Source organism: Trichosurus vulpecula, chromosome 2, assembly GCF_011100635.1.
Source record: "Trichosurus vulpecula isolate mTriVul1 chromosome 2, mTriVul1.pri, whole genome shotgun sequence".
Classification (NCBI taxonomy): Eukaryota; Metazoa; Chordata; class Mammalia; order Diprotodontia; family Phalangeridae; genus Trichosurus; species Trichosurus vulpecula.
The window spans coordinates 48,514,765-48,532,571 of record NC_050574.1 but is presented as its reverse complement, the minus strand read 5'-3'; the positions used below and the strand labels follow the sequence as shown (position 1 = coordinate 48,532,571).

The 17,807-nt window shown below is 52.5% G+C and overlaps 2 protein-coding genes across 7 annotated transcripts in view; one reads left to right on the top strand and one right to left on the bottom strand.

The window, feature by feature from the left end:
• The window catches only part of ZBTB17 (zinc finger and BTB domain containing 17), a 60,725-nt gene extending 49,825 nt beyond the window's left edge, over positions 1-10,900 (top strand). For all 4 annotated transcript variants that reach the window (XM_036747227.1, XM_036747230.1, XM_036747228.1 and 1 more), the window contains 14 exons: positions 1,728-1,916; positions 2,500-2,649; positions 2,879-2,989; positions 4,356-4,409; positions 4,964-5,220; positions 5,310-5,452; positions 5,796-6,096; positions 6,655-6,742; positions 6,897-7,013; positions 7,106-7,226; positions 7,566-7,696; positions 8,544-8,759; positions 8,875-8,964; positions 10,511-10,900. In XM_036747227.1, the coding sequence (XP_036603122.1) occupies positions 1,728-1,916; positions 2,500-2,649; positions 2,879-2,989; positions 4,356-4,409; positions 4,964-5,220; positions 5,310-5,452; positions 5,796-6,096; positions 6,655-6,742; positions 6,897-7,013; positions 7,106-7,226; positions 7,566-7,696; positions 8,544-8,759; positions 8,875-8,964; positions 10,511-10,779 (2,237 nt within the window). In that variant the 3' untranslated portion in view covers positions 10,780-10,900. The remainder of the gene's footprint in view (positions 1-1,727; positions 1,917-2,499; positions 2,650-2,878; positions 2,990-4,355; positions 4,410-4,963; positions 5,221-5,309; positions 5,453-5,795; positions 6,097-6,654; positions 6,743-6,896; positions 7,014-7,105; positions 7,227-7,565; positions 7,697-8,543; positions 8,760-8,874; positions 8,965-10,510) is intronic.
• A 3,603-nt stretch (positions 10,901-14,503) lies between these two features.
• Positions 14,504-17,807, bottom strand: part of SPEN (spen family transcriptional repressor) — a 77,858-nt gene continuing 74,554 nt past the window's right edge. For all 3 annotated transcript variants that reach the window (XM_036744313.1, XM_036744314.1, XM_036744315.1), the window contains 4 exons: positions 17,345-17,752; positions 17,052-17,246; positions 16,519-16,677; positions 14,504-15,772 (listed from right to left, as the gene is read on the bottom strand). In XM_036744313.1, coding sequence (XP_036600208.1) covers positions 15,641-15,772; positions 16,519-16,677; positions 17,052-17,246; positions 17,345-17,752 — 894 coding nt within the window. In that variant the 3' untranslated portion in view covers positions 14,504-15,640. The remainder of the gene's footprint in view (positions 15,773-16,518; positions 16,678-17,051; positions 17,247-17,344; positions 17,753-17,807) is intronic.

Below are 17,807 nucleotides of genomic sequence, written 5' to 3'. Positions count from 1 at the left end.
GATACATAGCAACTCAGATCACTGTAATGCACAGCATAGAGAAGGTCGCCAGAGCCATACAAGCATTGTTCTGGGTGGGTTTGAGGGAGGTTGCTTTGGGACGTGGCTGTGGATGATGCTAAGAGGGTAGGACAAAGAAAGAGGAGAAGACATTTAAGCCAAAGGAAAGAATGAGCCAAAGATGCCACAGAGGTGGAAGAGTTGTCCATCTGGACTAGAGCGTGGAGGCGGGGAGAGGTAGAGTGGGACAGTGGGCAGAAGACCTGAACTTAAATCCTGCCTCTGACACATCCTGGCCATGTGGCCCTTGGCAAGTCACCACACTTGGCAGTTGTCCCTGGTCACTCTCTGGGACCATCAGTTGCAGTGCAGGTGCTGATCTATATTGCAGGAGGGCATTTCCTTACCAGGAGTTCCCTAGTAGAAGGAGGGCTGGACTTGGAACCAGGAAGAACTGGGTCCAAAACTCCCTTAGGACACTCATTGGCTGGGCCACCCTGAGTAAGACACTTGACCTTTCTGAGCTTCCCATTTCTCAATCTGTAAAGTAGCAGTGAATGTGGGACCTATTTCACAAGGTCATTTTGAGGATCAAATATCACATCAAATATATGTAAAGTGTTTTGTACACCTTGAAGGGCTGTATCTATGAGAGCTTATTATTGTTATTCCAGTGAAATCAGATACCTTGCAACAGTGCAGAAGGAAGTAATGTGGGAGGATGGAAAGGTAGGGTTGTGCGTTTTGGAGGACATTGAATGCCAGGCCAAAGGCCCCAGCACCTCACTTGCCAGACAGTAGAGAGCAGCGAAGTGATCTCCGCCTCCATGTAGAAGGGTTGTCTGGCACCCGTGTGGAGGCTGTACTGGAGAGAGGACAGTGCAGAAGTGATGTAGAAGGGTTGTCTACTACCTGTGTGGAGGCTGTACTGGAGAGAGGACAGTGCAAAAGTAAGAAGACAGTGCAGGCTTGTGAGCCTCAGGCCAGGCAGCCTGCTTGAGGAGGCGCAGTGCGGATAGAGAGGAAGGGCCGGCTTTGAAAGATGTTGGAGAGATGGAATCAGGGGAGTCTGGTAACGGGTGAGACACGAGAGAGGAAATGGTTTGCAGCAAGCCTAACATTTTGAACACAGGAAACCAGGTAAACGGTGGTGCCACTCACAGAAATGAAGCCCAGAGGAGGAGCAGGTTGAGGAGGGAAGGGAATGATCTCAAACTTGAACCTGCTGAGTCTGCATGCCTGTGGGGCCTTTTAGTAACTTTGTTTCGCCTGCAGTTAGAGGTGTAGGTTATATCAGAGATCAGGACCAGAGGGTGCAGTTGATTGACCACCTCTCTTGAGGCAGGCAGTGAGGCTGGGAGAGGCCCGGGTGCCCCTTAGGGCCTGGCTGCCTTCCTAGCTTAGCCAAGCCCAGCAGGCATGCTTGAAGAATCTAGAGTTAGCTCTTTGACACAGTGAGACAGGGATGCTCTAGAGCTGGGATTCCTCCTGTCCCTAGTTGAAGTTGCCTGCTGATCACCAGCCATCATCATCAGGGACCCACATGACTTTCCAACTTTATCCCTCCTTCACGTTTTCAGTTTGTCTCTACCAACAAGACTGGGCATCCCGAGGGCAGGAAGATGAAGAGGCCTGGTGTTTTCTTCTAGAAAACCTCCACGTGAGCAGCAGCTTTGTCCTTCAGAGGCTCAGTTCCCTGGCCTGACCCAGCATCTGTGTCTTCGCAGGTCTGGGGCAGGTGCTGGAGTTCATGTACACGGCCAAGCTGAGCCTAAGCCCTGAGAACGTGGACGACGTGCTGGCCGTGGCAGGCTTCCTCCAGATGCAGGACATTGTCAGCGCATGCAATGCCCTTAAATCCCTTCCTGTGGCAACTTCCAGCACATCAGGGAAGCTAGAACCACCTGAGCCCGAGGGTAAGCCTCCCTAGGGTAGACAGGTACAGGTGGTCAGGGGGCCTAGGTTTTAGTCCTGCTTGTTGTTAGCCAAGTCCTAGGACATCAGCAAGTCCTGTCACCTGTCTAGGCCTCAGTTTTCTCATCTGTAAAAATGGTGACAGTGCTACCTGTCTCCTGATTCATCAGTTGCTGTGGGATAAGGCATAGGAGGGGCTTTGGAAAGTATGAAATGGATCTGGAATGAAAAGACCCGGGTCTAAATCTTATCTCTGCTCCTTGTGATTTGTGTGTCTGTGGGAAAGTCATCTCGCCCTGGGGACCTTCATTTCCTCATCTCGAAAACGCCTCTGATACCTCCACTAGTAAAAAGGATTGCTACTTCCCCATGTCCCTTCCCAGCCTCCCCCATCTGCCCCTCCTGCCTCTGTGTCCTTGGAAGAGGGTGACTTGGTAAGAAATATTAAGAGGAGGCAGCTGTGGGGCGAGTTGCTGAGGCTGGCTCCTTCAGGGAGGGGCCAGCAGGAGCAGGGGGTTCCTCTCCTCAGTGTGTGTGTGGGGGGGGGGGGGGGGGGGAGCAAGCATATCATACCTCTGTCCTCAGGAGAGGAAAAGAAAGCTGAGGAGGAAAAGAAGGCTGCTGCCACCACCCTCAGCGAGCTGGACCAAGTGGAGTATGGCCCTCTAGCGAGACCCAGTGAAGAAACCACCGGCGAGCCAGAGGCCCAAGCTGAGAGCAGAGGGGATGGGCTCGGTGAGTAGTGTGGAAGACCAGGCCATGTGGGATGGCTTCAGTGAAGACAGGCAGGGTACTGCCAAGCTCTGGAAAGCCCATTCTCCAAGACGGGAATTTTCCCTGAGTTAGGAAGTCTCTAAGCTCGTGGCCCCCTCATCTCAGAGCTGGGCGGGTTTCAGGGATGAAGTTAAGAATGAATCCCTGCCCATGTGCTTGCTTGTTCACTCGTGGTGTTCTCTGTGCTTAGGTGTAGAGGGGAAGAAGGACGCCCGGTCTGAGGAGCCGGTGCCTACAGAGACCACCCCCAGCTCCGTGGGTACCCCCCTTGAGGTGCTCCTGTCACCGAAACCACAGCAAGGTAGAGATGAACGCTTCCTTCACACCTTGGTTGACTCCCTGGTGCCATCTGTTCCTCCTGCCATCTCCCCACTGCACCCTTGCAGGCCCAGGTCCCATCTCCTCCTGGAAAATGTAAACATTTGTTAAAGACCTCCTATGGGCACTGAGCTTGGCCCTGTGGAGAAGATAGCTGGGCACTGACCATCTTCCCAGGGAGCTTATCCAGTTTAGAGAAGGGTGAGGATGGGCAGGTGACATAGAAGTGCAGAGGAGAGGCCCAGATCAAGGGCTGAGTGGGATTGGAGGAGGGGTCAGCGAAGGCTTCGCAGAGGGGACGTCCAAGTTGGACTTTGAAGGGAAAAGATGGGGCGGTGGGGAGGGGAAGCAGTCTCTGTCTAGGAAGGGAAAACACTGGGTCACTCCAGTGTGTGGGACCCCTGGATAGGTCCTGGGCAAGCTCCCAGCTCCCAGTACTGTACTTTGCTGATAATGAAAGCTGACTCCTGCTCTTGAAGAACTTAACTACCTAGTCCCTTCTTTCTCTGCGCAGGCCTTCCCAGATTGCCATCTCTATGCCTCTCACCTTCCTCCCTCCAATGCCAATTACAGGCCTTCCTTGGAAGACTGTCTGTCTCTGTCTCTCTCTCTGTCTCTCCCTTTCCTTGTCTCTCCCTCCCTCTTTTCTGTCTTTGTCTCTCCGTCTCTCTCCGTTTCTCTCCGTTTCTCTTTCTCTCTTTCCCCCCCCATCTGTCTCCCTTCCTCTGTCTCTCTGTCTCTCCCTTCTCTCTCTCTCTCTCTCTGTCTGTCACTGTCTCTGTCTTTCCCTGTTTCCCTTACCCCCCTCTTTGTCTCTCTCTCCCTTTCTCCCTCCTCTCTGTCTCTCTCTCTGTCACTGTCTCTCTGTGTCTCTCCCTGTCTCCTTTCCCCTCTTCTCTGTCTCTCTCCCTCCTCTCTCTCCCTCCTCTCTGTCTCTCTGTCTCCCTCCCTCCCTCTCTGTCTCTCCCTCCCTCTCTGTCTCTCTCTCCCTCCGCTCTCTCTCTCCCTCCTCTCTGTCTCTCTCTCCCCTTCTGTCTCTCTCCCTTTCACAGACACACAAAAATATACTGTTTCATTTGGGAATTGCAGTAATTTCAATTACACTATTTCATTGGGACCATCGTCTCCACTTTTCCTTATTTTTTGTTTAGCATGAACTTAGTGACCACTGTCACAGACAGCCTTTCAAATACACAAAAGCTAATTCTGTACATGAAGCTAACCTTTTTTTAAGGGGCAAAGATGTTTACATTCCTTTGATGCGGTTGGCCGCGTGATCATGCTTTGTTCCAGATCCTCATCTTCACCATTTTTCTCTCTCTCTGTTTCCCATCATTCTCACTTTTCAGAGGGGGAAGCAGAGACCCAGAGAAGTGGAGCAGCTCATGCGAATGGCCCGGCAGGTCAGCGGTCAGGGCAGCATCACGTCTCTAATCTTGTCCACGGCGCTACGATGCTCCGCTGGCTGAGGATTCCCAAAGCCTCTCCCTCCCCGACTTCGTTGTCCCACATAGAGCTCCTTCCCAATTCCTAGTGGCACTTGCAATCTGGAGCATGTCATTTAGCACTTCCACTTAGGTTTTAACTCCCTAAAGAGAGCGTAAGCTCTCTGTTTGGACCTTAAACGTAACCAGCACAGTACTGGACACATGGTAGGTGCATGATAAATCTTTGTTAACTGAACCTTCACCAGGAAATTCTGCCCATCTTTTAGAAGCTCTGAGATGCCAGTCCCAGGAGCCAGTGGCATCTTTGGGTGAGACTGTCCCAGGGAAACTCCAGTCTCCAGGCTTACTCATTCTCCCAGTCTCAAGTCCTCCATTAGCTGCCTCCCTTTCGGAGTGCTGCCCGAGGCCAAGGCTAGGGTACAGCCTTTCAGTGTCCCCTCAGTGAAGATCCCTGGGTAGACAGCCCCACTGTGCCCTCCAGAGTTCCTCCAAGGCTTGTTTCATTGCAGAAATGGAGGTTGAGCCAGTGAGGGAGGATGAGGAGCAGGAGGACACAAGCCCCGAAGGAGCAGCCTTAGGGGAGATCAGCCCAGCCGAGGAGAACAGGCCCCAGCTGGAGAATGGAGAGCCCCCCGAGGAGAACGAGGAATCTGTAGGCACAGACTCTGGGCAGGAGAACGTTGGGGAGGCTCGAGTCTTACGCTCGGGCACCTACAGCGACCGCACTGAGTCCAAGGCGTATGGCTCTGTCATTCACAAGTGTGAGGTAGCCCTCTTCCTCGAAGCCTCTTGACCCATCTCGTTCCCCCGAGCCGCCTCTTGGCCCCTCACCCCGAACTCTGCCATTCTCCACAGGATTGTGGGAAGGAGTTCACTCATACAGGAAACTTCAAGCGGCACATCCGCATCCACACTGGAGAGAAGCCCTTTTCGTGCCGGGAGTGTAACAAGGCCTTTTCTGACCCTGCGGCCTGCAAGGCCCATGAGAAAACACACAGGTAAAGGCACCCCCACAGGCCATGGCTAACCACCCTTGCTCGTTGACTCCACACCTGGAAGGAAGCCCCCACCCAGCTCCCCACGATACAGAAATTGAGAGGAGGGAACCTTCCTCCAAGGCCATCTAGTCTCCGCTTCTCCAGCATCTCTGACAAGGGACATCTTTCTCCCTTAGCCCTGCCTTCGTGCCCCCACTCTCACCTCTTTCCAGAGCATCCCCCCACCTTCCCCCAGGGCTGGACTTCCCTCCTGGCCTCAACACAAGCCCCCATGGAGAGATGGCTGGTCCAGGGCCCAGGTTGGCCCAGTTTGGCCCCTGCTCACCTCGGCTTCCCTCCCCAGCCCCTTGAAGCCCTACGGTTGTGAGGAGTGTGGCAAGAGCTATCGGCTTATCAGCCTGCTCAACCTTCACAAGAAGCGCCACACAGGCGAGGCCCGGTACCGCTGTGACGACTGTGGCAAACTCTTCACCACCTCGGGCAATCTGAAGCGCCACCAGCTGGTGCACAGCGGCGAGAAACCCTACCAGTGCGACTACTGTGGGCGCTCCTTCTCCGACCCCACCTCCAAGATGAGGCACCTGGAGACCCATGACACTGACAAGGAGCACAAGTGCCCTCACTGTGACAAGAAGTTCAACCAGGTGAGGGCACAGCCCCAGGCCGGCAGTACCTCCTCCAGGAACTCAGCCTGGGATCCTGGAGCTTGGTCTCAAAAATGTTTCAGCTATGCATTATTTTCCTTTGTAGTCCCCTATAGTGTGTGCATTTCAAAACATTTTTCTGAGAAGAGGCACATAGCCCAATGGAGGGGCACAGGACTGCTCTAAAGAGACTCTGGGCTGCCCTCGGGGCATCCAGCCCCATTCCCACTGTGTGGGTCATGTGTGTGCACACTAATAACACAGAGTACAAGGAAAAGTGTGGCCTTAGTATGGCCCAAGCACAGAACTGCCCAGGGGGCTTAAGGCGTGATTAGACTGAGGTTTGGTTACCTGTGGGAAGGTGTGGCAGAGCCCTGAGGCCTTCTCCAGGTTAGCCCTTAGCCCATGGACTGGAGCACCAGAAAGGTTCCATCTCTGGGGGAGCAGCCTCCATGGACAGTGTGGCTGGGGTGGGCCACTGGCCTCAAGAGGGGCCTGCAGGAGCTCTCTTCAGAGTGCCTCCTCTGAGGGGCTTCCCCCACCCTCTCCCAAGTACAGGTGGGCAACCTGAAAGCGCATCTAAAGATACATATTGCGGATGGACCCCTGAAGTGCAGGGAGTGTGGCAAGCAGTTCACCACCTCAGGTAGAAACCCCTGCCCCTCTCCCCACTTCTGAACCTTATGCAGTTCCACAGAGCCCTGGCCCCGGCTGGGGCCTCCTCGTTGCCTCCTTCTAGCCCCTTGTCTCTCTCAGCCTCAGCCTCTGTGCTGCCCCCCTCCCACCCCTCCTTCTTCCAGGAAACCTGAAGCGGCACCTTCGAATCCACAGTGGGGAGAAGCCTTACGTCTGTGTCCACTGTCAGAGGCAGTTTGCAGACCCTGGTGCCCTGCAGAGGCACGTGCGCATCCACACAGGTGAACAGGAGCCCATGGCCAAGGGGGAGAGGGGAGCGGTCCAGGCCTCATGCTCACCCCATCTCCCCTCCCACATCCCTGTCCTGCTGCAGGAGAGAAGCCGTGTCAGTGCCTCATCTGTGGAAAGGCTTTCACCCAGGCCAGCTCCCTCATCGCCCACGTGCGCCAGCACACTGGCGAGAAGCCCTACGTCTGTGAGCGCTGTGGCAAAAGGTCACTGCCTGCAGGGGGTTCCCCCCTCAATACCCCCATCCCCGCTCCCTGAACACCCATGCAGGTCCCCCTTCCCCCCGCCCCAGCCCCCTCAATCCCAGGCACCACCAGAGTGTGAGGCCCATATCATGCTGTCTGCCCCTTCTCAGCATCCACACATCCAGGCCCAGGGCCTGTTCTTCCATTCTATGGGGCTCTTTGCCTTGAATTTGGAGTCCGAGGATCTGGATTCAACTCCTGGCTCTGTTCCATTTGCTGCCCATCCCATTCTCTTGGACTGTTTTTCTTGTTGAATACTGGCTCATTCTTGCTCCAGTCTCACTGCCCCCTCCCCCGCAGGTTTGTCCAGTCTAGCCAGCTGGCCAACCACATCCGCCATCATGACAACATCCGCCCACACAAGTGCAGCGTGTGCAGCAAAGCCTTTGTCAACGTAGGGGATCTGTCCAAGCACATCATCATCCACACAGGTGGGTCCTGGGCGGGGCATCTTGAGGAGCGGGGAGAGCCTTCGGGAGGCAGCAGCAGTTGTGAGTCTGCGAGCCCGGGAGAGAATGCCGTCTGAACCCAGGGGTTCCAGGGTGGAGAGCTGGAGCGCTCATCCTCCTGGCCTCGAGAGGGCCCAGAGAAAGCTGGCTGGGAGAGGCTGAGGACCTCTGGGCTTGGAGCTGGGCCCCAACCCCCTGCACCTGCGTGGGCCTCATTTCCCTTCTCTAGAAAGCAAGTTGGGCCTGAGCTCTTCCAAGCGCTGTCCAGCTTTCAACGTTAGGATCTTGACCCCCCACCCCCACCCAAATCCAGCATTCTTTTCCACCCTGTCCTACATGATTGTGTCAGGAGTGTGGCACATCCCTCAGGCTCCTCTGTTGGGGGCTAGCTCAGGTGCCAGGCTTTGAGCCATGGAAGGCTTAGGGTACTTTGTTCCTCTTCCCCAGCTGCTCCCCCCCATGCGTGAGTTTGAATTCTAGTTCAGGGCCCTGATGCAAGATCCCAGGCTCATTCTGTGTTCATGGGGTGGGAAGTCACCTGGTGGGAAACAGAATCTCAGCCTGTCCCAAACTTCTCGTGGTGTGACCCATAAGTACCACCTAGAGAGGTCCATGCGCTAACGGTCTTTCCTGCCTTGGGGAGGCTCTGGGAGGAAGAAGCGTCAGCCTTGGCTCACACACGGAAGCAGCCCCAGGACAGGGTCTCAAGACAACAGGTTATGCCCTTCCTAGACCCGCAGGGCTCTTCAGGTGGACTTGGGTTGTCTGGAGAGAAGGCTGGGGCTGTGACCACACTGTCTTCCTTGTCCCTGCCCCTCTCCTTACCCAGGGGAAAAACCCTTCCTCTGTGACAAGTGCGGACGTGGTTTCAACCGTGTGGACAACCTTCGCTCCCATGTGAAGACGGTTCATCAGGGCAAGGCGGGCATCAAGATCGTAGAGCCAGATGAGGGCGATGAGGTCAACATCGTCACTGTCGCCTCTGATGACATGGTCACCCTGGCCACAGAGGCGCTGGCTGCCACAGCCGTCACCCAGCTTACAGGTGGGGGGAGGGGGAAGGGGAGCAGTGGGGGCGGGTCTTGGGATGGAGGCGGCCTGTGCAGAGGGTGGGGATGGCCTCCCTCAGCGCCCCCCCTGTCCTCCCCCCCACCCCACAGTGGTGCCTGTTGGGGCCGCAGTGACGGCGGATGAGACGGAAGCCCTCAAAGCTGAGATCACCAAAGCCGTGAAGCAGGTGCAGGAAGCAGGTGAGGAAGATGTGGTTACGAGTGACTGGACCGACATCAGCCCGGAGGGAGGGAGGGAGGGAGGGAGTGCTCCTGGTGGAGTGCTCCAGGAAGGGTCCTGGGCCCAGCCTGTCCAGCAGCGGTCAGAGAGCAGGAAGGGCCTCAGAGAGTCTGTGGTCACACACCTGGAGGAGGCCGCAGCCCGCATCCTGTCCAGCTTGTACCCAAACAGGAATGTCTTGTCCAGCATCCCCACGAGTGGTCATCCTAACTCCATTGAACCCGCTGCCTGCCACTTTCACCAGCGGAGAAATCTTACTGTCAGTTTTTTTGTTTGGGTTTTTTTTTTTCGGACTTAAAGATTCATAGATCGCTGTAGCTGGAAAGGGCATTAGAGGTCATCTGGTCCATCCTCCTCATTTTACAGATGAGGAAACTGAGGCCCAGAGAAGTCAAGGGACTTGCCCAAGGTCACACAGCTAGTCACTGGCAGAGCTGGGACTCAAACTCGGGTCTCCTTACTCCAGCCCAGTGCTCCTTCCACCACACCACACTGCCTCCCAATGAAGAGACTGAGGCCAGAGAAATTGTGACCGGCTCAAGGTCACACAGGTAGTACACTTTATCCGTGGCTTCGTGAAGGCATAGAGGGCACGTGTCAGCTGTGTAGGGACAGAAAGCTAGGATGCTGGAAGTAACGTCCAGATGCGGCAGGACTGTGGTCTTGGAGGTCAGCCGGTGGTGAGCCAGCCTGATCCAGAGGAGATTCAATAGCAGTAAAGATCTGAGTTCAAAGGAATCCACTGGACACTCAGAGGAGCTAGCAGGTGCGGCCTGTGTGGAAAAGGCCTGGGGAGCTTCTACCCTGGAGGCTCATGATAGCTCTGATGGCTGCGAGGAAGCCAAAGGAACTGGCTTTGTTAAGGGTCTCAGAGAAGCATGGTGTGCAGAAAGAGGTGAATGGTGGTCCTGCAGTCCTAGATCCACCCCCAGAGCACGGGGGTCTCTTCTGTGTGCTAGCATGTCCAGAGAAAGGACTGCAATAGGGACAGAATGGGGGCTATGCCACGTGAGCATCAGTGGAAAGAAATAGAGGGAAAAGGAGACATGGTCTCCACCTCCAACTCTTTGAAGGGTTGCCATGTGAAACTGTGATGAGCTGTGTTCTCCTTGGCCTCAAGAGGACTCAGATGTAATGGGTGCAGACGTCTGAGAAGTAGATTTCAGCTCAGTGTAAGGGAAAACTGTCCAAAAATGGAATGAGCTGCCTTGGAAGGTAGTGAGCCTCCCTGACCCTGGCAGTGTTCATGCAGAAGCCGGATGACCGCTTAGTGAGGGTGTTGCAGAGGGTGTCCCTTCGGGAGTACAGCTGGACTAGGAGCCTTCTGGGCTTCCTTCCAGCCCTAAGATTCTATCCAGTGAGGCAGGGCTCCTCACACCTTCCAGGACCAGAACTTTCCAGTCAGGCCTGTGAGCCAGTCCTTTCCCCCAGGGCTGGGAGGCAGTGCTTGCAGCAACACTGCCTGCCTCTAATTCCAACATGGCCTCTCTTCTGATTCTCTGACAGACCCAAATACCCAGATCCTCTATGCCTGTGATTCATGTGGTGAGAAGTTCCTGGATGCCAACAGCTTGGCCCAGCATGTCCGGATCCACACAGCCCAGGCCCTGGTCATGTTTCAAGCAGATACAGACTTCTACCAGCAGTATGGCCCAAGCAGCACGTGGCAGGCAGAGCAGGTGTTGCAAGCCGGAGAACTGCTTTTCCGCCCCCGGGAAGGGGCTGAGGGCCAGCCTGCCCTGGCGGAGCCCCCTCCACCCACTGTGGCTGAATGAAGGGAGTGGAGGTGTGGGTGGGCAAGGGCCATGGCAGACACCCCTCTCTCCTGACTCTTTATTTAAAGATGAACAAAGCACCCTGGATCCCTAGAGAGAATAAATTGGATTATTTTCTAAAGCTCCAGAAGTTGCTGTGGGACTGGGCAAGGATGGGAGGGGAGCCATCCAGAACTGGCAAGTGAGGGATGTTTGTGGGCAGTACCGGCAAAGGCTCTGGGCTGGGCACTGCAAGGCTGGGAGACCGCACGTTGCTGCTTCAGGCTGGGCTTGCACTTCTGGCCTTCCCACCCTTGTGAAAAGGCCTTGTGGCCACTGCAGCAGTCAGGGCCACCCTGGCCCTGGGAAGAAGCAGCTATCTCCCTGGCCAGTTGGAGGGTGGGATGTGTGAGCTGGCGTGAGGTGGGGAGGGGGAGCCACAGGCTTCTTTTGCCTTCCTCTGGGATGAAATGGTCAACAGTTACATGGGTCTCTGGCATCCCCATGACTGACAGGATGGAAACTTGGGACCAGGTGATCCTGGAGATGTGTCCTCCCTGCCCTTCCTGTAGGTTCCTTTGTCATTTTTATTCAGGTTGCTTAGGGCCCTGCCCCACCTCCCCCCAACATGAAAAGTCTGGGGAAGGAGCAAAACGTGAATGTTGGTGAAGATAAAATTCACCTGAGTAGAAGGGCTTGGGAACTGTTTATCAGGGTATACTTAACTTCCTTTCTTTTCTGCTTTTCTCCTTCTGTCACTGCTCAGCGGTTTTGTTAATGCTTTGCTAGGAGTCTCACCTCTACTGAATTGTGGGACCTGACCCACAGGGCCTTGACCCCAACTCTTCTCTAAACCCAGGGCTGTGCTGGTGCCCTTCAGAGGCCATCTGGCCTGAATCCCTTCTCCAGCATGCTCACGTGGTCATCTGGCCTCTTCTTGAAGACCTTCAGTGAAGGCCGCTTTCTTAGCTTATCTGACCCTCACAACCCCCCTGAGAGGGAGATGCCGTTATTCCTGTTGGGAATGAGGAAACAGGCTGAGAGCGGCCAAGTAACATCCAGGGTCACACAGGCCAGAAGTATCTGAGGCCAGAGTCCCATGCTATCCACTGTCCCAGCTGGGGACTGAGGGCCCTAATCTGCCTATTCCAACCCATTGCTCCTCACTATGCTTTCCAGACCTAAGTAGAAGTCTGATCTCTTGTCCACTGGGTGACCCTCTGAATATACAAAGATGCCATCCGTTGGCACAGCCATCCAAAACTAGCAAGTGAGAAGCCCCCCGAGGCTCAGTCATCTTGGTCACCCACCACCCACCTTGGGTTATGCTGCAGCTTATCCACACCATTCTAAAATCATGATGCTCAGAACTAAGCAAAACTCCAGCTGTCGTCTGGTCTTGGGCACTGCCTGTCTTAATGAAGCCCGAGTTGACATGTGCTTTTATGGCAGTCAGGTCACGTTCAGCGATTTTGATTGACTTTCAGTATATCAGACCCAGGGTTTTCCCACTCATCTCCTCCCCCTGAACGGTGTCCTGACCATACATATCCCATCTCGTATGCATGAAGTTGGGTTTGGGGGCCCAAGTGTAGGATTTATCTTTTCATCATATGCTAGACTTGGCCATGTTCATGGCCTGTCAAAGATGTCTTTGCTTATGTCAGTTTCTTAACTAGATTTCCCAACTGTGTCACATACAAATTTAATAAGCATTGTAGCTTTTAATCCAAGCCATTGATAATGAGTATTAAATCATACACAGCTGAGCACAGGATCTCTGGAGTACTCCAGGAGAGTCCACCATGTGGACATGGAACCACCACTTTAGGGTTCTGTCGTAACTGTTTATTGGCTATCCCATACATCTGTCTTCTCCACGAGAAGAACATCAGAGACTATTAAATGCTTTGCTACAATCTGGCTAAGTTATAGCCACATTTCCCTCATCTAGGGATGAGGGGTGACGCTTGTCAAGAACAGAAATGATGGTCTTGTTTGACCATCATTAAGCTTAATCTCACCTCCTTCAGCTGCTCTTTTCCACGGCATGACCCTTGAGGCTCTCTCTGTCCTCATACCACACTCCAGCTCAATGTCCTCCATAATGGTAATGCTCAGAACTAAACACAAAATTGCAGATGACCTCTTCTGCAAAGTCACCAACCATTCCTTAAATGGTGCATTTGATAGCGTTGCCACGACTGGAAGTCAAGTTCACTGGCTTGTGGTTCACAGACTTCCTTCTCTTTCTCTTATTTTAAAATCAGATTGTTGCCCTTTCTCAGTCTACCAGTGTTCTCTGGTCCTTATCAGTGCTGGTGACTTAGCAATCACAAATACTCTTGCTCGAGAGCCACTTGGTATGTGATGTCGGCAGGATTAATACCATTGAATTCCACACTGCCTAGCCATGATTTTATTACTCCAGGGCATTGATGGGGAACCTGTGGTCTCAAGGTCACCTGTGGCCTTCTAGGTCCTTGGGTGTGGCCTTTTGACTGAGTCCAAGTTTTATATAACATCCGTTTATTAAAGGGATTTGTTCTGTGAAGTTTGGATTCAGTCAGAAGGCCAAGGGGCCTCTAGGCCGAAGGCTTCCCCACCCTTGGTCCAGGGCTTGTGGGGCTTGGCCTTTAGTACACACCTCGATTTCCCCCTTTGGGGGGGAATAAGGAAATAAAGGAATAAAGAAAAGGCAGAACTTTTGCAAACATAGTTCAATAGGACAGGGTATATAAACCACCCCTCTGCCTTGGGATGCAGAGCCTGGAAGCCATCTAACTCATCTGCGTCTTAGATCTTTTCCACTGTACTTAAACCACTCTCAGTTCTTTTATCGCTTGCAGTAAAATGGGGGTAAATGACAGCATGTTTGTGGCCTAACACAGTAGGCATGAGGTTGGAACATTGTTCTCATCTTTGGCGACCCGTTCTTGTCTCTCAAGTTCCAGGCTTTAGAAAGTTTTTTTCCAGTCATAAGTCTCCTCTCCTGGTGGCTGCCACCCCCATGGACACAGCCTTCTTAGATCTCCCTTTTCTTGATCTAAGATGGAACCAGTTGCTAAACAGGACAGCATCCTTTTTGGCTGGAGTAGTCAAAGATGACCTCATAGACGGGTGGAAAGCAGAGACCTTAGTTCATGCCTTAGTTTGTGCTTTACCACCCCCTTCCTAGCACACTCTCGTACCTGAGTAGTCCAGGAAGCTGCCCTGTACAAGCCCAGAACATTCCCAAGGGAACATCCAATAAAGACATGACTGGTCCTAAATCTGGGCAGATTATCAAGATTTGGATAGGCCTGATGTCCCAAGGCATCTTACGAAGAAGGATTTGGGAAGCTCCTTCATGAATGGATGCCCAATTTCCAGGGTTGGAGAGATGAAAACAAGGAAACAAAGCTTGCTTAAAATTTGCAAGTTCCTTTCAGGGGTTGTTTATTCTGGGTATCAAAATTATAAGTGCCTTCAGTGTTACTCAGGAACCAAGCAGGGCTTCTATTGAGCTTTACAAATAATCTACACCACAAAACAAACATGGTCCAAATCCAACTTGATCTGCGATAAAAATTTTTTCTTTTGTACAAGATAAAATAACTCACAAGAAAGGAGACTGAGCATCAAGCATCAAATGATCAGAAGAGAGTAGAGGTTTGTCTTGTGCACAAACGTCAGATGGGGTTGCAGGAGAAGCCTACAAGAACCAGTGTCTACCCTCCCCTGCCCCTCAAGATTGACAATCACATTCAAGCTCAACATGTTTTGTATTTTTTAATAAAGTTTGTAATCCAATGGACACACAAAACAAAACTGCGCTGAGAAAAAACAGTTCCATAAATTAATAAGTGTTAGAGGAAGGGATAGGGAATAAAAAGTCTCTTTGTACAAGTGTATAACACTCCCACATCGCAGGGCAGGGGGGAAGGGGGCCCACGAAGGATTGGGAGAATGGATGGAGGGAGGGGTGAGCCATGTTTAAATGAAGCGCACTTACAAATGAGTGACGATACAAAGTCTGAGTATGAAAATAAGATTTTCTCTGAAAACACATTTTTGGCACAGATTAAAAAAAAATGTATGTCAGGGGATTTGATTTTTTTTAAAGTCAGTATTATATATATTTATATATATTATATATATATATTTATATATACACACACCCACTGAGTTCTGCATATCCCACCAGGAAGGAAAACCAAGGTTTCCCCATTGCTGTTTTTCCCCAATGTAAACTGTACATCCCAGATGAATTAAAGATGGTGGCAGCGGGAGAGTTTGATTAAGAAGGATGGCGGGGCTCCAGAAGAGAAAGGGAACGGGTTAGGGAAAGGGGGCAAAAACAATCCAATGAAATGTTCCTTGACCCCTCGATTTCTGCAGAAGTTCCCAAGTCCTGCATTTTGAGTCCGCGATGCATGTTAATGTACATCAAGACATCCAGAACGTCACAGCATGTCTTCAACTGTGCAAAAGTCCAAGTCACTAATTTAGTGCAAAGGCAGTTCAGGTTTTTTTTTTCTTTTTCTGTTTGTTTAAAAATGTTTTTTTATTTAACCCCCGCTCCCAGGCCTCAATCTGCCTGCTGAGTGCATCGTTGTCCGTAAGCTAAAGCATCATGTAAACATACAAGGTAGCAGCACCACACCCAGCGACACACAGTCTGATCGAGGCCATGCAGGGCAGGAGGCTGGGCATCCGGCAGCAATGTCTTCACAATCTGCTTCTGTATCATCCTCTTCTTCCTTTTATCTGATTTGGTGGTGATGGTGATGGCGGTGGTGGTAGTAGTAGTAGTGGTGGTGGTCGTGGTTTTGTTTTGTTTTGTTTTTGCTGCAGGGCCTTGGAAAGAATAAACCAACTTGGACAGCAGTCTGTCAGTGGCTCACACAGAGGCGATGATGATCATGAGGTGGGGGGAGATGTTGGAGATACTGGCAAGGAGGTCAGGGGCCAGGCGGGAGAGGTGATTCTCTGAAAACTCACAGGGAGGAAAGATCTGTAGGACATAAGCAGGCTAGAGAAGAAGAGATGAAGAGAATGAACTTAAGTAAGACCTCTCTCTGGATGATCCCTCCCAACCACAATTAAATGACAGTTTCATCATTATCCCCAGATGGGTTCAAAAAGCTCCATCCCGAAGAGGAGAGGGGTAAGGCACTGACTGGTGTGGTCATGATGCCGCTGCTGACCCAAGTGCTCCTGGGCAGGGCTCCTCTGAAGGCACTGGGGACTCCACTGCATTCAAGTCTACTGCCTCTGGCAAGATTCAGCCACGCCCCCAACACAAAGTGCTGGGCAAGGGAGAGTTTCTCCAGGACCACTCAACTCCACATTCATACTCCCAAACCCCTGAAACACCACTTTTCCCTCAGGACCATGCTCCTTCAATACTTTCTCCAGCTTCCTGTGGCTCTCCTTATCTGAGCTCATATGTGTTTTCCATATGTCTTAAGCTCTACTTCCCTTCACTGACTGTAAAGGTCTCTGGTACAGGAATTTTGTCATCCTGTCCCATCACCCCCTCCCAATGATTGTTCCAATATAAACTTGGCCAGAGCCTAATTCTTCACTAGGAAACAGATTCTTGGGGAGGAAGAAAGACACCTTAAGATATGAAATCATTCCCAAAAGGCTCTCAGGGCTTTCTCCAGTTGGAGCGCCAATGACCAAAGTCTGTGCCTACACTTTCTCATTCTTGCCATCATAAGATCCATGGAGGTTTTTAAATTGCTCAAGCTACCTGGGGGAGGATGGACTCACCTGATTTGAGCCCAGGTTGGCAACGTTGATGATGCCCGCAGCCTGTTTGGTCTGCAGGTAGGTGATGAATGCAGCCTTGAGGGACTCGGTCTGATTCACAACATCCTCCTGGTCTCGGCCACAGGGCAAAGCCAGCAATAGGCAGTAATCGGTCTCCACCTGGAGTCGGAGATTCTGGTCAGTTAGTCAGCCACCAGCACCATATAGCCAAGGCTCCTCTCCAAAATGAGGACTCATCTATTAGCCAGTCCTCAGGTATCCCCCACCCAGGCCAGGAGAAAACCACAGCCCTGGTTCTACATCCCAGCCTTCTCTCCTCACAGAGACTATAAGCACTCTAAAGGTAGGACTGCCAGGCCTAGCCAATGTGTCTACCATTCAATCCTTAGTTCTAAGAAGCCTCCTGTACCAAGGGAAGAGAATCAGATGGTTATCTAAAAACCAACCAACACAAGCCATTCCCACTGCCCTCTAAGGTAGGTTTAGAGAAGAGCTTTTCCTCCTAACAATATAGAGAGCAAAGCCACACTTACCTTCATCCTCCGAGTAACCCCTTCCAGCTGGGAGGCCTCCAGGCGCATCCTCTGGGCGATCCTCAGGGGGGGCCCCACCTCCGAAGTGGGGAGAGACCGATGGGCCAGGACGTTGTTACCAGAGACAAAGTGGAGCTGCACGGCAGCGGTGTCATTCTTTAGAGCCAAGAGGCCCTGCCACACAATCGGGTACTTCTACAGGGTGAAGGAAGGGAGAGTGAGCACCATGGAAAGGGGGAGGGGGAAACAAGGGCGGGCCCAGCACAGCCAAGAGACACTGCCCCCACACTCACCTTCAGAAGTTGGACCATATCAACAGGTCTCTGGGAAATAGGCTGAGGAGATAACTCTTGCTTGACAACTGGCTGAGATTCGGGGCGTGGTAATCCTGATGGAGCCCCAAGGCCAGAGGTGGTAGGAATCAAGAGGAGCTGTTTCTGCCCTGCCTGGGGGTTGTGAGGAGATGGCAGATCTGTCTTGATGGAGACAGCCACAGGGGATGGATAGGAGGTCTGACTGGCTTCTGCCTGTGCCCGCTGAATGTGGAGATGGGAGTCCAACTGACTTGCGTGTCTATTTCCAGCCGTGTGCTGAGTCTGCTCTGGAGCTCCTGTCTGAGTGGCCTTAACATCCTGGGAAACCTGAGGAGTTTTGCTTCGCACAGGCTGGCTAGGATGAGTGTGTTCCCCTTCAGCTGGGATCTAAGAATGAAAAAGTGGGATGAGAAGAGGGGAAGGAGCATCAGAATCCATTTCA